This window comes from Indicator indicator, chromosome 39 (assembly GCF_027791375.1).
Source record: "Indicator indicator isolate 239-I01 chromosome 39, UM_Iind_1.1, whole genome shotgun sequence".
NCBI lineage: Eukaryota > Metazoa > Chordata > Aves > Piciformes > Indicatoridae > Indicator > Indicator indicator.
In genome coordinates, this window is record NC_072048.1 from 279,967 (window position 1) to 293,566 (window position 13,600).

A 13,600-nucleotide genomic window follows, 5' to 3' on the forward strand; every position below is an offset into this window, starting at 1 on the left:
GCTGCCTGCTGAGGTGGAACAATTCTTCATTTTTGTTCTGCATCATCTTGCTCAGTTTGTGCTCTCATCACAAGCCAACAGCAAAATCAGTGTCCACAATTCCCACTAGACAAATGCAGACAGACCCCATTTGTATTTAATTTGTATTTAAGAAAACACTTTTCAAACATCAGTTTGTAACAAAAAGTGCACCCACAGCCCTTCCTGGTGCACCCACTCCATTGCCTCATGGGGCCAAGGGAAGCTTCCCATTCCAGGTGAGGATAGTAATGAGCAGGGCAGCTCCAGGGTAGTGTGCTCCAACCCCATGTTGTCCCAGGAGGGTAGCAGGGCTGGAGTGGCCTTAAGGCTGAGTTCAGGACAGCAGGGTGGCAGGGATGGGATGGGGCTGTACCATGACTGGGGTGCAGTCAGGGTGGGTGTGCTCAGGTTCAGCTTGGAGTAAACCCATGAAGGATGGGGACACCTTGCACAGGTCCTGCAGCTGGGACTGGGCTTGAGCTGGGAACAAGGAGGAGGGAGTTGTGAGGGGCGCAAGGGAGAGTGAGTGTGGGGCAGGCCTGGAACCCCTCCAATACAGAGACTGCAGGTACCCTGTTGTGCTGTTGTGGGCAAGGGGCACAAAGGCCAAGGTAGGGATCAGACTCCCAGGGCAGGCACCAAGCTGGCTTGGCCTGAGGGCAGTGGCTGCCCCCAGGGCCAGAGCTGCACTCCCAGGAGGTGCAGAGGCTCTTGCCCACCCCCAGGGCAGCAGGCACTTGGTTGAGGTAGTTCATGAAGTGACTCCTGGCCAGCTAGCTACTAGGGAGAGAAGCAGTGGTGAGCTGGGACTTGCTGGGAGCACTCCCAAGGCTAGCACCAGTGGGACCAGCCCTTACCATCCGGCCGAAGTCATCAGCAAAGGTCACGCCCTTGAGCCGCTGCTCCTGTGAGCCAGTGCTGCTGCCGCTCAGCGAGTTGCGGCGCATGATGCCTGCTGGCACAGACTCACCTGAGCAGGGGGCACCGGCCTTGTGTGGCCTCATGCCCCTTGCAGCCCCGAGTCCCTGTTGGCCCTGAGGATCACCCTCCCACACCCCTGCCCAGCCCTGGGGGCCACACCTGGAGGCTGTGCGAGCTCCAGGCGCTGTAGGCTGTTGCGGCGGGAGGGGTTGAAACTGCCCTTGGAGAGGCGCCTCTGGCGGCTGGAGAGCATTGCAGCAGGTGACACGATGCCCAGCGGCGGTTGCTTCCCCATCCGCAGGTACAGCTCCTCGATCTCCTTCTTCTGGGTGTTCTGCAGCAGCTGCACCTCAGCCAGGTGCCTGGGGAGGAGATGAAGGCTGTCAGACGGGTCCTGTGCCATGCCTGGCCAAGCCAGGGCAGGGGGAGGGGGCAAATCCCTCCCTCCCTGGGCAGGCAGGACCCCTGCGCTGCACCGCCCCGGGCCGCAGGGCTTCTCACTTCTGGCGCAGGTTCTGCAGCTCCTCCCAGATCTCCTCGTCCTCACTCTCGGTGTCATCACTGCTCAGGTAGGACAAGCTGCGGGGGTAGCTCAGCCACACCTGACTCACCACGGCCTGCGGCAGGCTCTCTGTGCCCTCCTCCCCAGGGCCCTCCTGGTCACTTTCTGCCGGTGCCACTGTGCCCTCCTCAACCAGCACCTGCTCTGCTATCTCCAGCACTGACTCCGAGTCGCTGCTTGTGGTGCCAGGGGCCACAGGTGGGGGGGAGACACCGGCCACCACCTCCATGCCAGGCTGCTCACTCTCACTGGTGCCCTCGCTGCTGCCCAGCACCAGGGAGTATGTAGCTGGGTCCTTGGTTGGTATCACCTGGAACCGTCCCAGGATCTGGGGCTTGGCTTCTGGTGGGGACAGGTGGTGGTTGGTGGGGTCCTGTTCCTGTGGGCAGGCATGGGCATCACGGTGCCTCAGCACTGGCACGGCCCTTGCCCACCTCACCTTCGTTGATCGGTGAGAGCCGGGCCTCAGGTATGCTGGGGGCTGGTGACTCTGAGACAATGAGGCTGGGCTTGGGGGAGTTGGGTGGCACCTGCAGGCACCCAAATGTCATCAGTTGTCCCTCACTGGACATCTGCCCCAAAGCAGTGCTGTTCCCATGTCCTGGGACCCACTTCCCATCAGCCCTCCCCACATGCCAGGGCCTTCCCATGCCACAGGGCTCCATGTCCCATCCCATGGCAGCACATGCAGCAACAACCCCATGGCCCAGTGCCAAGCCCCCACCTCGAGCAGCCCTGCACTCACCACGCTGCCCTCCAGGCTCCCCAGTGCAGCTGTGTTCAGTGGTAGCAGAGGAGTCCCCATGACCTCATTGTTTGCAGGGCACGGTGGGGCTGCTGCCAGGGAACGGAATGGCATGGGCCCCTCGGCAGTGGGGATATTTGTGCCCACTGACTCTCCAGTCCTACCACAGGCCGGGGCTGGCTTGGCCATGCTGGTGGGGTTGGGGTAGACAAAGCGTGGGGGCCCCAGGATGAGGCTCTGTGCCGGTGGCAGCAGTGGGGGATAGAGATGCCCACCCGAGCTGGTGATGGAGGAGACGGCAGGCAGCAGCGTATGGGCCACACTCATCACTGCCAGGGAGAAGACATTGGCCAGGGACAGGAATGGGGTGGTGGGGGACCAAGCTGTGCTGGTCACAGGAGAGGTCAGGGGGCTGCTGGGCCCACTGGGGACAGGGGACATGGGGACTGGCAGTGGAGACAGGAGGTCTTGGTACAGGGCTGGTGGGACAGGGTCCACTGGAGTGCTCAGGGGGGTCTGTGGGACCACCGGTGATGTCGTCAGCCAGGAGGGAGCCATTGAGCCCAGGGGCCAGGTCTGCATGGAGCCTGTGGAGAGAGCAGCATCAGAAGCAACCCCCTTGAGCTGCCCCTGGACCCTCATGAGCTCCCTCCAGTCCCTTGACCAGGCAGCAACAAGGTGAGGTGGCTGCATGGATGTGCCTGGACCTACCAGGGCTTGTACCTGTTGGGGAGCCTGGCTGTGGTGCACACAGCTCCCTGGGTGCTGAGGCTGCCAGCAGCTCTGCAGGGCTGGAGGGGTCCTGCTCCAACATGGAGCTGCTGAGTGATGGCAGGACAGGGGACTGGACTGAGAGGCTGGGACTGGAGCAACCCAGATCTGTGGCACAGGGATGACAGTGGTTCTCAATCTGGGGCATGATGTGCCCACAGGACCCTGGGCTCAGCCCTGCATGGGGCTGGGGAGATGGGAAGGGGTCACAGAGGGGCAGACACGTACCACTGAGCGAGGATGAGGAGGAGATGGAGTGAGAGAGGTCCTGCAGCTGCAGGTCCACCTGCTGAGGGGGATGTGGCTGAGCCCAGGCTGGGGCAGAGACCCCGGAAAGACTGAGCCAAGGTCTCACTGTCTCCCACCCTCTCAGCCCCACTGTGTGTATGGATAGGATCTGGGAATTTGCTGGGCAGGTGTCACCAGAGTCTGGTGCAGAAGTTGGCAAGTGGCCCAGAGGTGCAGGCCTGGGGCTGCTCCTGCCCAGGGCTAGAGGGACCCTGCACCCTGGGTCCCCCATAACTGGGTCCTTGTGACCTGGGCATCAGCCCCAGCACTGGTGGTGCCAGGGTGGGCACTCACAGGGCTGCCTGTGCCACGCTCGGCTTCTGGGCTCTCCGGCAGCTGGGCAGCACAGCTCCCATCCTTGCGGAGCAGAGTCTCCACACGGTGGATGATGTCCCGGATGCGGTGGACAAAGCCGTCCCGCTCCGACTTGAGGATGAACTCATTGTGGACCTGGGGACGGAGGAGCTGCTCAGCACCCAGCAGGGACAGGCAGACCCCGACCCCTGCCCCTGCCCCTGCTCCACACACCATGACGGCTGCAATTTCCTCTGGGTTGTCCCCATCCAGGTCAAACTTGAAGGTCACCATCTTGTTGTTGTAGGTCTGCAGCTGGCACTCCACCACTCGGTCGTTCTTGTCAGAGATCTATGGGCGGCAAAAGCGACTCAGCCCGGGCAGTGCCCCCTGCGCCCCCCCGTGCCCGCAGCACTCACGTTGGTGATGCGCAGCCTGGAGCGGGCTCTGCGCCGCAGCAGCTTCCCCACAGCTCGCTTGGGCGGCAGCTTGGCGCTGCGCTCACTGGCCGAGAGACCCTCGTAGCCGTCGCTCATGCCAGACGCCACGTCTGAAGGATAGCTGCGGGAAGCCCCAGCCCCAGTCAGGGCAGCAGGTCCCGGACGCCAGGCTCCCCATCCCGTCCCGTCCTGGCCTGGCCCTCACGGTCTCACCTGTCCACCGGGGAGGAGAAGCCACTGGCGGGGGGCAGACGCTCAGTGGGCAGCTGCACTGCGATGCTCTGTGGAGAGGGAACTGCGTAAGCGGCACTGGGCCCGCACCAACCCCCAGCCCCATGGCACCCTGCTCACAGTAGGGAAGCAGCGCACGGGGTGGGTGGGCGGGGGGCTGGCAGGGTCCCCCGCCGAGAAGCTGCTATGGGCCAGGTCCGGGGAGTCCAGGAAGCCAGAGGAGCTCAGGTACCCGTCAGTCTCGCAGTCAGCTGCAGAGGAGCACCTGTGTGAGCACAGCCGGAGCAAGGCCCCCCCCAGCTTGTGCCCCCAGTAACAGCTGCACACCTGGGTGCAGCCCCAGCCCTGCCTCCCAAGCCCAGGACCCCCACTGTCCCCCCACCCCGGTTCCCCCTACTGTCCTCCCACCCAGCACCCACGCACAGGTGGCCGAGGAGTAGCTGGTGTGCTGGTAGGTGAAGTGCTGGTGCTGGTCAGCCTCAGGCTCCTCAGGCTCTGGGGGGAAAGTGCTGCTGAAGATGGAGTCCCCAGAACCAGCAGTGGCCAGGGCAGGCGTGGGGACACTGGGTGTCAGCTCGGGTTCCACGGGCAGGGGCACCCCCTGGGCACGCCTCAGCTTCTCTCGCTTTCGCTTGATGGCCACCACACGGTCCCGCACCGCCTTGGCCACCAGCTTGTAGTCAGCCTCACAGACAAAGCCCAGGACCACCTTCACAAGAGGGGACTTGTCACACGGAGGGCAGGGCCCCTGTGGTACTCAAGACCCCTCTGCCCCCTTACCCACCATCTCCTGGGCCACCTCCTCCGCCACGTCCTTGTAGAGCTCAAAGAGGAACTCGATGGCGTTGTTGTCTTTGTACTTGCCATGCAGCTTCTTGGTGTCGTCCATGCGCAGCCAGAGCTTGAGCCCAGACTTGATGCCATCATCTTCCTCAGCCAGCTCCACGTGCACCCCAGTGTCCTCCTGGAAGAAGGAGTGCTCCAGCAGGTCCTGGATGGTGTACCTGCAGGGAGCAGAGCTCAGTGTGGGGCTGGGGCACAATGAGACCCTGCCCCCCCAGCTCCCCTAGCCCTTCCACCTCTCATTCTTGTCCATGCGGATGCAGCCCTCGATGATCTCCTTCAGCTCTGGCACCTTCACCTTGTAGAAGCTGCTGGGTTTCAGGCCCTGGGAGTGGAAAGACATCAGCACCTCCTGTGACAGACCCTGTCACAGTGGCAGGTTTCCAGGGCCAGGCTCTGTGGGGTCACCGTGCTGCCACAGGCTCCCCCAGGCAGCCACAGGGGCATGTGGAGACAGAGCTGCCAGCCCAGGGCCCCACTGGCTGGCAGCAGCTCATGTGGCTGGTCCACATGTGCCTGCACAGGCAGCCAGGGTAAGGATGCCCCAAGGCTGTGGGTTTCCACCCCAGCAGGCAGCAGCCAGCCAGGACCAGCTGGGAGAGCCACAGTGCCCCAGGCAAGGGGTGGCCACGCAGACCCACTCCCGTTCCACCTCATTAACGTGCTGGCAGTGCCTGGTGCAGGGCAAGGGACACAAGGGCTGGCCAAGCTGTGGTCCCTGCTGCTCCCCATGGGCCCCAAGTCCTGGCATGGCACCCTCTCACCACCCACACTTGTACAACCTGCACAGAGACACATTTTGGGGATCAATGAGGCCCAACAGCTCCAGCTGACCAGCCCCCTCTGCCCAGCTCCTGTGCCTGTGGCAGCAGCATTGCCTCAGTCTGGGGGCCAGGGCCACTCACCGAGGTGACCTTGCGGTAGATCTGGGCAGCATTCTGGCACTCAGAGTAGGGGTACTCTGAGGTAGCCATCTCCAGCATGCACATCCCGAAAGCATAGACGTCCACAGCTTCATCATACTTCTCCTCATACATCTCTGGAGCCATGAACTCAGGGGTGCCTGGGGATGCCAGTGGGGTTCAGCACACCCAGGGCACTGACCACCTGTAGCACCTGAGGGCGAGCCACCAGCCTGCCATGCCCCGGGGCTGTGCCAGGACCCCACCTATGACACTCTTGGCGAAGGAGGCTCTCTTGAGCGTGGCCAGGCCTAGGTCCCCGATCTTGACGGAGCCGGTGGGGCCAGTGATGAAGATGTTGTCACACTTGAGATCCCGGTGGATGATAGGGGGCGAGCGAGTGTGCAGGAAGTGCAGCCCCTTGAGAATCTGCCGGCTCCAGCGCTGCAGCACTTTCAGCTTCATCTCCTTGAACCGCTTCAGATAGCTGCCGGACACCCGCATGGCTCAGCCACTCGCCCTTCTCCCACTCTCACTCTGAGCCCATCGGGACACAGGTGCCCATGCAGGCTGAGTGGCAAAGAGCATCTTGGAGCCAGGGACTCCTGATCCCTGCCCTGGCTTGGGCTCTGGAGAGGCAGCACCAAAACTACCCAGGAGGAGCTGAGATCTCTGTGCCACTGGTGTCAAGGAGCCAGTAAGTGCTGAGTGCTGCCACCGTGCATGGCACTACAGTGCCCAGGCCACACTGTGCCTGCACAGGCCAGTGCCAGTGAAACTCCTGGGTCCCCAAATACCCAGCAGCAAGCCCCTATTTCTGTTGCTAGCTCCCAGCCCTGCCTCATCATCCACCCAGATCCCACAGGAACCCCTCACACTCCATCATTCCCACCCAAACAGCCACATCAAGTGCCCAGGCAGGGCATGCAGACCTGTCCCTCAGCTCCCTGTCCTCTGCCCTGCACACTCCCCCTGGCAGTCCCCACTCACGTTTTCAGGGTGCCAGATGTCATGAGCTCTGTCACCAGCACGATGCAGACCTGGCCTTTGATGGATGACTTCCAGGAGTCATAGAAGCGGACAATGTTGGGGTGCTGCAGCCCTTTCAGCATCTCCACCTCCTCGCTGAACCGCTGCCGCTCTGTCTTTGACAGCTTCCGTGTCTGTGGGAGCCCACGGGACTGTGAGGGTGGCACATGAGGTCCCCACAAGCACAGGGGGACTGCTTACAAAAGACCTTCATGCAGCAGGGACTGTGGAGGCACTGTTGAGGGGCAGAGGTCTGATGTGCTGCCCCCCATCACAGGACTCACCATGGTCACCCAGCCAGATCCCCCTCCCCCGGCCCTTCACAGCCATGGACCCCGTTTTGGGGAGGGATGGCCAAAGTCTCCACGCAGTAGAAGCCAGAAGTGTGCTTCCCTGCCATGGCAGCTGCCCCGTGCTGGGCACACAGCTCCCTGATGCTGTTGCTCACAGCCCCCGGATGGTGCCCACCAGCCCAGCACAGTACAAGAAGCCCCAGCCTGCAGCCACAAGCCCCGTGCAGACCTGATGGCCGTGGCCCCTCTGTCCCCCAGGACTGCTTTGCCCCCCCACCGGGACGACACCGGGCACCGGCATGGCACGGTGCCGGGCCAGCCTCAATGGGGCCTTTGTTGGGGAAAGCAGGCGGGGGAGGCCCCAGCTCAGGTTTTTCCATGTTCCTCCTCCTCGAGTTAATTAAAGTGGAAACTGAAGCTGAGCGCTGACAGTGCACTGAGCAGAGCTGGGGCCGGGGCCAGCAGGGAAGACACAGACCCCGCGTCCTGGAGGGACATGGCCCCGCAGTGCTGCAAGGGGAGAGCCAGGTCCTGTCCTGAGCCCAGACAGCAGCGGGAGCAGCAACGACTTCACCCCAGTCCAGGACTTCAAAGGGCTCGGCCATTGCGGAGCCTGGGGGCCTCCCAGCCGGGACCCCCATCTACGGCCGCGGCAGGCCAAGGGAAGCCGAGCTGCCCCCGCTCCCACCCCGGGGCTCCCAGTGCCCAGCCCGGCTGCCAGAGCCCACCCAGCTGCCAGAGCCCTGCCCGGCGGCCGCCATCCACCAGCCCGAGCAGCTTTCGTAATGTTTTCATTGCATCACAGCTGGCCCCCGCGGCGGGGCTGGAGCCGCTCCATGATCCCCTCTCTCTGCCTTTAACACAGGCTCAGGGACCCGGCGCAGCCCAAAGGAGAACCTGAGCCCTGCTGCAGCCTCATGAATGGGACCTTTCATATCCGAGCAGGAAAACAGCAACCAAAGCCCTTGCGCAGCACACCGGCTGCCCTGCCCAGCACCACGGCCACCCTCAGCCCCCCTGGCCTCCCACTGCTCACCAAGGAGACCAGAGGCTTCATTGTGCCCTGCAAGGACACGGAGAAGCCAACACGGGCTACAAACAGGGGCAGGGAGGGAGCCACTGGCCATCACAGCTCTCCCAGCTTGGCAAGAGCAGATCCTGCTCAGAGTGCTTGTGCCACTGCAGCCCCCACCATACCACCTCAACCCCAGGTAGGACCCCCAGTGTGAGACCATCTCTCCCAGGGTGTCTGGAGAAAGGCCTGGTGGAGCCAAGGTCATTCCCTAAGCCTGTGCCAGGACCGCTGGGCTCTCCTGGCACAAGCAAAGTGGCAACCAGTACCGTGGCCAAGTATCCTGACACTGCCCACCAAGCACCATCACTGGGGAGTAGAGCCTGCTTTGTCCCCAGCCAGAGGAGCTGCTCAGCCTGGGACTGGGTACCAAGGAGGGCAGGGCAGGCAGGGCTGCCAGCAGAGCCCCCACAGCACACAGGGACACTGTGTCCTCTCCGGGCAGCACCTCGTGCAGGCCAGAGGAGGATGCTGGGCATGGCAGAACAGGGCTAGGTGAGCAGTTGGGTGGCAGTGGTCCAGCCCCAGCCCACGAGTCAGGAGCTGGCTGCTGGGGAGCCTGGCATGGCCAACAGTAGAAGCCAAGGCCATCATAGAAGGGAGGCCCAGGCACGGTGGCCAAAGATGATTCCTGCCCCTGTGGCATGAGGCTCTCCCACTGTTGGTGCCTGGTGCAGGGCCCACAGCCCTGGAAGGGCCCACGTTCTGTGATGCCCTGGGCAGTGGGTCCCAGTGGCCAGTGAAACCCCCAATGGGTGCAGCTGAGCTGCATCTGCAATGGGGCCACTCAGGCACAAGAGAGTAGCTCACAGCAATGCTGCAGCAAGACATGGAGCAGGCACTGGAGACAGCCCAGCACCCTCCAGCCATGGCCACAGCACCTCCAGCCCCAGGGAGGTCAGGAGTTCCTTGGCAGAGGAGTCAACACAACAGTAGCAGTGGGTGCCCACAGCCCACTGCCTGGCAGGGGTGATCCCTGCACACTCACAGGTGCACAAGCAGCCACTGTGCTTGAGTTCAGGAGCCCACAGTACCCCCTGAGCAGTCCCCACAGTGTTCTCAGACCAAACCCCAGACAGGCAGAGCTTCTGTGCCTGCGTGGGGCTGAGTCCTGGGCACTGCCCCAAGGCCTCACCAGGCTTGGTCACAGCAAGGCTCAAACCACAGCACAGACAGGGTGGGCTGGGCATGAAATGGGCAGGATGTTGAGAAGTTTCAGCAGTTTGGGAAGGAAGGTGCCCTGCAGACTCCAGTGCAGCCAGCTGGGGTTACCTGCCTGACCTGGGTGTGGGAGCTGGGGGAGGCATGGCAGCACCCACTGCACAGGCTGCTCTCGCCTGCAGGGAGCCTGAGAAGACCCACAAAAAAAACGCTCCTGACCGGGTGTTTACAGCTCCATCCTGCTCCAGGCCCCCAGTTTCCTCCCTGCTTCCTCCTGCCCCCCCACCCCCAGCACCTACCAACAGAAATAGTCCCCAGTCTAAAGCTGGAAAGCACAAACAGATCACAGCAGGGCTGTGGGATGCAAGCAGGAGGCAGAGACAGACACTGCCTTCAGAACTGGGGGGCAGTGGCACAAGGGACCAGGGACAGGCAGGTCCCAGGAGGGGTCCCACAGGAAGGCAGGGGACAGGCAAAGACAGGCACCAGGGATGGATGAGTAGGGGAAGGGTGGAACTGAGAGCTGGAATTTGGAATCAGGAACATCAGAGCAGCTGGACAAGGCTCTCTGGACTAGAACAGGTCAGGGCTGAGGTTAGGTATTCATTTAGAATCGAAAGGCAATAAGAGGAGGCTGTGAAAGACACAGGACAAAGCTATTTTTAAAAGGGCAGAGCCACAACCATTTTTATTTGCGGCTCCCAATCCCATATTTGTGTCACAGTGTCCAATTCTTCTCCCCATTGCTGAAACAAACAAACTTCAAAAAGTCTGTTTCTGTGCTCTCAGCCCCTCATGGGCCATGGATTTTGGGACAGAGACACTGGGAAAAGAGCAGCCAGTGGGACAGAGCCAAATACTGGGGGAGAAGGGAGAGAGCTGGGAAGGATGAAGTGAAGGGCACTGGGAAAGCACTGGGAGTGGAGCTGAGGCTATCCACTCCGGCCAGCCCTTGAGGGGCTCTTGCCAGCTCTGCCACATGGGGCCCCCAGTGCACGCAGCCCCTGCCCTGGGCTGCAGGACAGGCATTGGGGATCTCATCCAGCCCCTGCAGACATGCAGAAGCTGCTCTGACTGTGAGGTGGGGACCCGTGGCCATGGGGCAGCACAGACAAAGGGACAAGCAGGAGGGCAGGGAGCAATCCAGGAAAGGGGAGCTGGGGCATGTCTGTGGCAAGGGGCTGAGGTCTACAGGAGGGGTGCAGAGGCAGCCAGGGGAGAAGCACCCAGGCTTGGCTGACTCACATGGAAAGCATCCTGGGCTGGCCAAGGAGAGCCCTTCCCGGACAGCAGCAGCCTGCTGCTTCCCCACCACCTGGAGCGATGCAGGGCTCAAGCAGGGGCCAGGGACTGTGCAAGTCAGAGAGGCCTGATCTGGCTCTCAGCAGCCAGCTGAAGCTATTGTGCAACCCATGAAGGCAGAGGGAGGCCCAAGACCTCATCTCCCTCACAAAGAGGCCACAGTCAGCCCCTCAGGAAATCACCCACCACTGTCTCAGGGTCTCTTCTTCAACTGCTGGGCTGCAGCCACCCCACAGACCCAGCCCAGGCAGCTGCCTGAAGCCGCACCAAGGTTTTGGGAACAAGGCAGCAAACTCGCAGGACACGTTTCTCTGTAAACAAGGACTTGGACCTTCCAGCTGCAGCAGCCACCCGAGACAGGGGCCTGTCAGAGACTTTGGACTTGCCCAAAGCCCCTCCCCAAGGGGCTCCAAGGAGAAAAGGGAGCCCCAGGCACAGCCGTACCTGTGGACCTCTATGAAGATTAGGCCCACCAAGAGCACCAAGAGAAAACGGTGTGAGGGCAACACCTTGACTGCTGCCCTCAGCACCCTGCTGTTACCATCCCACTGCTGGGCTGCAGGAGTGTGGTGGCAGAGCTGAGAATGCTGCTCAGAGACCTGGAAAAACATCAGCCCAGGTGCTGCCAGCAGAGAGTCCCCAGGAGCATCACAGAAATCAAATGCAGGTGCCCACAGACACAGCTCCAGCCAAGGACAAGCAGGCAGAGCACACCAAGGTCACCCCAGGCCCTGCTTCCAAATGATGCCCAGCCCTTGCTTGCTGCAAGGACCATGCCCCAGCATACACAGAGGGCTGTCAGAGAAACCTCAGGGCCAGCTCCAGCAATGCCACAGGTATGCAGAGCCCAGCACCAGAGAAGACACCCCTGCCCTTGCTGTCCTTTCAGAAAGAAAGCTGCAAGCTGGTGAGCACTGCAGAAGCAGAGGGTGGTCAGTCCTGGCAGCTGGTACTGGATCCACCTGTAAATCCCCAGAGTGGAAACTGGCATTGGGAATGTGGGCAGTGAGGAGGTGATTGTAAACCAGCATGTGACAGGCAGAACGGCCAGGAGCAGCAGGAGTCTGGGCACAGGTCATGAGCCCTAGCAATGATGGGCACAACGCAGGGCCCGGAGGGGAGCCCAAGGCAGCTGTAGGCACCTTGCAATGCTGGGCACAACATGCCTGGAGAAAGAGAGGATCTCACGTCCCTGCACATTCTGTGACAGGCTGCAGCCCCAGGTAGATGCCCAGGCAGCCAGCAGCAGGCAGAGGGGCTCAGGGCTGGGTGTGCTGCCAACAACAGGGAAACCGGATGGAGAAGGGTTCAACTGTCCCTGCCCGACACCCCCCTGCCCCGGGGCTTGGGTCTATGGGAGGAGGCAGGGCACAAACAGGGGCAGCAGCCGTACCTGCAACTCGCACCAGGCCACCTCCACCGTGGTCTCCGTGTCCAGGCCCTTGTAGACAGTCTTGAAGGAGCCGCGACCGATCTCGATGTCGAACTTGAGGAACCGGCCGTCGGGGGAGGTGGCGACCGCCCGCGTCTCCACCTCCTCGCTCTCCGTCTCCTCCGGCTCTCGGCGCCCAGCGGCGCCCGGCGGCGGCGGCGACCCCCCGCCCGGTGCCGGGTATCCCAGCAGCTCCAGGTCGGCCGAGCTCCGCCGACTGAAGCGGGAGGACGCGCGGCGGAACTCGCGTCCTGAGGACCTTCGGCCGCGGCTGCGGTGCAGAGCCCTCCCGGGCAGCCCCGGCCCCAGCTCTGGCTCCGGCGTGGAGCCGCTACCCGTCCGCTCCGCCTCAGGCTGGGACATAGTCTCAGCAGCTGTGGGCTCAGCCGCCAGCATCGGCTCGGCTCGGCCCGACCCGAGGCGGCCGCTTCCTCTCAGCTTCGCACCTGGTGCAGCCGCGACACCGCAGCCAGGACGGACCGCTGAGCCCCGCCGCGACCCCGCACGGCAGCACCACCCCCGCCCCGCCCAGGCCCGCCCCCACGCGGCCACCGCCCCCCGCCTGCGTTGCGCCACAGGGCACCGGCACCGACACCGGGCACCGACGCCGGGCACCGGCCCTGGAACGAGCGCCCAGCACTGCGGCTGCAGGCACGGGCTGCGCGCAGCGGGCAGGCGCCCTGGCACCGCGCCCCGCCACCGCGCCCCTGGCACCCCGGCACCGGACGATAGGCACTGCCCAGCTTCCCCCAGCCCTGCCGGTGGCTGGCCAGGTGCTACGAGCCGCCCTCTCCCCGCGGGGCAGCCCCCAGGGGGCTCCGGCGCTGACGTGACGGAAGCCCTCGGGTTGAGGCGCAGCCCAGGGATCGTGTCTGCCTCGGGCATTTCCTCGGAGCTTCTGCCTTCGGGCTCCGGAGCTGCGTCCCCGGGACCAACCCTGCGCTGCCGTCTCGGACAGCCGGTCGTCTCCGGGCTTCCTACGGTCGAGAGATCCTGAAGTTAGGGTCAGGCAAAAGGGAAGATGCAAGAGTGTGTCCGCGCCGCCGAGCCAGTGCCCGGACAAAAGTCGGTTGTCTCCGCAGGTTAAACGAGGAGGTAGTTCCACCCGAGGAGGTGTTTACACAAAACACAAAGCAACAGAGGCCAAGGCTAATTTAGTTTCCCTAAGGTCAGATTGTTTCTACTCAACGATACCGGAAACATTAAGCAGAGGATCGACAGTGGAGTGCAGCCGCGTCCACCTCAAATGCCAACCCAGCACACGCTGGGTGAAACCAGCGCAGGATCCACAGC

General features: G+C 62.9%; 1 protein-coding gene across 1 annotated transcript; it reads right to left on the minus strand.

Annotated features, from left to right (window-relative positions):
- Positions 1 to 131: 131 nt before the first annotated feature.
- Positions 132 to 12,703, minus strand: WNK4 (WNK lysine deficient protein kinase 4). The gene is made up of 20 exons (XM_054396733.1): positions 12,269 to 12,703; positions 7,009 to 7,181; positions 6,285 to 6,505; positions 6,022 to 6,179; positions 5,353 to 5,441; positions 5,058 to 5,277; positions 4,697 to 4,982; positions 4,394 to 4,524; positions 4,256 to 4,323; positions 4,022 to 4,163; positions 3,837 to 3,953; positions 3,603 to 3,758; positions 3,249 to 3,306; positions 2,973 to 3,128; positions 2,250 to 2,836; positions 1,920 to 2,034; positions 1,444 to 1,843; positions 1,102 to 1,304; positions 879 to 973; positions 132 to 798 (listed from the first exon to the last, which is right to left on the minus strand). Exons 1-20 carry the CDS (start codon positions 12,701 to 12,703, stop codon positions 640 to 642), a joined length of 3,969 nt encoding a protein of 1,322 aa, XP_054252708.1. The 3' UTR covers positions 132 to 639.
- Between the last annotated feature and the right edge of the window lie 897 nt (positions 12,704 to 13,600).

What these genes read in the sequence shown, in the direction of transcription:
- WNK4 (XM_054396733.1), bottom strand. Translation starts at nt 12,703, where the DNA reads ATGCTGGCGGCTGAGCCCACAGCTGCTGAGACTATGTCCCAGCCTGAG. An exon ending in CTTCGCCAAGAGTGTCATAG is followed by an intron (nt 6,180 to 6,284) that starts GTGGGGTCCTGG and finishes TGGCATCCCCAG; the next exon opens with GCACCCCTGAGTTCATGGCT. An exon ending in TTCTCCTCCCCGGTGGACAG is followed by an intron (nt 4,164 to 4,255) that starts GTGAGACCGTGA and finishes GGCTTCCCGCAG; the next exon opens with CTATCCTTCAGACGTGGCGT.